The 1385-nt window shown below is 49.3% G+C and overlaps 1 protein-coding gene across 1 annotated transcript in view; it reads right to left on the bottom strand.

Annotated features, from left to right (window-relative positions):
• SEC14L1 (SEC14 like lipid binding 1) overlaps window positions 1-1385 on the bottom strand; it is a 33133-nt gene that overhangs the window by 31071 nt on the left and 677 nt on the right. The window contains exon 2 of the mRNA XM_006756403.2: window positions 364-456. Within this exon, the coding sequence (XP_006756466.2) occupies window positions 364-426 (63 nt within the window). The 5' untranslated portion in view covers window positions 427-456. The remainder of the gene's footprint in view (window positions 1-363; window positions 457-1385) is intronic.

The following is a 1385-nucleotide window of genomic DNA, read 5'->3' as shown; positions in this document are numbered from 1 at the left end:
CGAAAGGGCAGAGGAGGGGAAACCCTCTCCGAATCCTTGTTCCACTTTAACAAACAAAAATCAGAGAAAAACCCAGAGGAAGAAGCATTTAGGCAGAATCCCACTTCTGTGTTTTCGAAGGGAGAACCCACTCAAACTCAGACCTTACCCTGAGGGGCGTGTCTGAAAAACAATCCTGCAGGTTTTGATTTCCAGAGACTTCGAGTTTAAAAACATCTCACAGAATCTAGATACGGTTCATAAGCATAAAACACAAAGTACAAAGGGAGCAATGGGAACAAACAACAAATCCGTTTATAGATCATCAAATCCAAACACTTAAAAACATGAACCAAAGAGGGAGCTGGCAAGCGCAGTACTCACAGCCATAATCAGCTCGAAGGGGTGTTTGTACACCCTCACGGGGGACTGGTACTTCTGCACCATGATTGTAATGGACCTGCAATCTTCTCACACCTGCAAAACACAAACGTGAAAATAGCCAGGACGGGGAAGACTCAGCCTGGATTTGTACGTCCCACCCACTCTAAGGGTAGGAAGGAACCACAACAGGTCCTAACTCCAAGCACACAGAAATCCAAGGTGACACCAAGGGCAGGGGAGGCAATGGACAGGGAGCGAGGGGGAGGGAAGCCCAAGTGGAACGAGGGGAACGGCCCTGGCCTGAGGCCCAAAGGCCTCTTCTGTAGCCGCCTTGCTGGGCCTTTCCCAGGGCAGCCCTGGGTTAGAGTCCTTTCCAGCAGTGAAACGTTACTATCTGATTATTCTGATAACAATACAAACAGCTCCTGAATCGTTTTCTCCTAGACAACTTCTACTAGAAGCCAAGTAAAAATGGTGGCACTCTAAGATATTAAGTGCAGGGCCACAGAGAAATTTAAAAGTGGGGAACAAAGTGTGTGGGGGGGAATACCACTGTTATCTCAAATTATGGAATACACCTCAAAAGCTGGCTTCAGCCTGGCCAGTGTGGCTCAATGGTTGGGCATGGACTCATGAACCGGGAGGTCACACTTTGATTCCTGGTCAGGGCACATGCCTGGGTTGTGGGCTCCATCCCCAATAGGGGGCGTACAGGAGGCAGCCCATCAATGAGTCTCTCTCATCACTGGGGTTTTTATCCTTCTCTTCCTCTCGCTGAAATCAATAAAAATATATTCTTTAAAAAAAAATAAGCTAGCTTCAAAGGAAATTTGCCCACCCCCACTTTGGAAGCGCAGGGGCACCATATCAGACACCGGTCTTCCAATGGCAGCGCCGCCCAGAACTCTGGCCACAGGCTCCTCTGAAGGGTCCAGCCTCTAACAGCTGTAATATCGGTAAGCACTCAGTGCAATGCTGGCGCCTCCTTCCCGCGGCATGAAATCCACGCTCCAGTCCCCGCC

This window comes from Myotis davidii, unplaced genomic scaffold (genome assembly GCF_000327345.1).
Source record: "Myotis davidii unplaced genomic scaffold, ASM32734v1 scaffold274, whole genome shotgun sequence".
Lineage (NCBI taxonomy): Eukaryota > Metazoa > Chordata > Mammalia > Chiroptera > Vespertilionidae > Myotis > Myotis davidii.
This window is presented reverse-complemented; position numbering and strand designations above follow the sequence as displayed.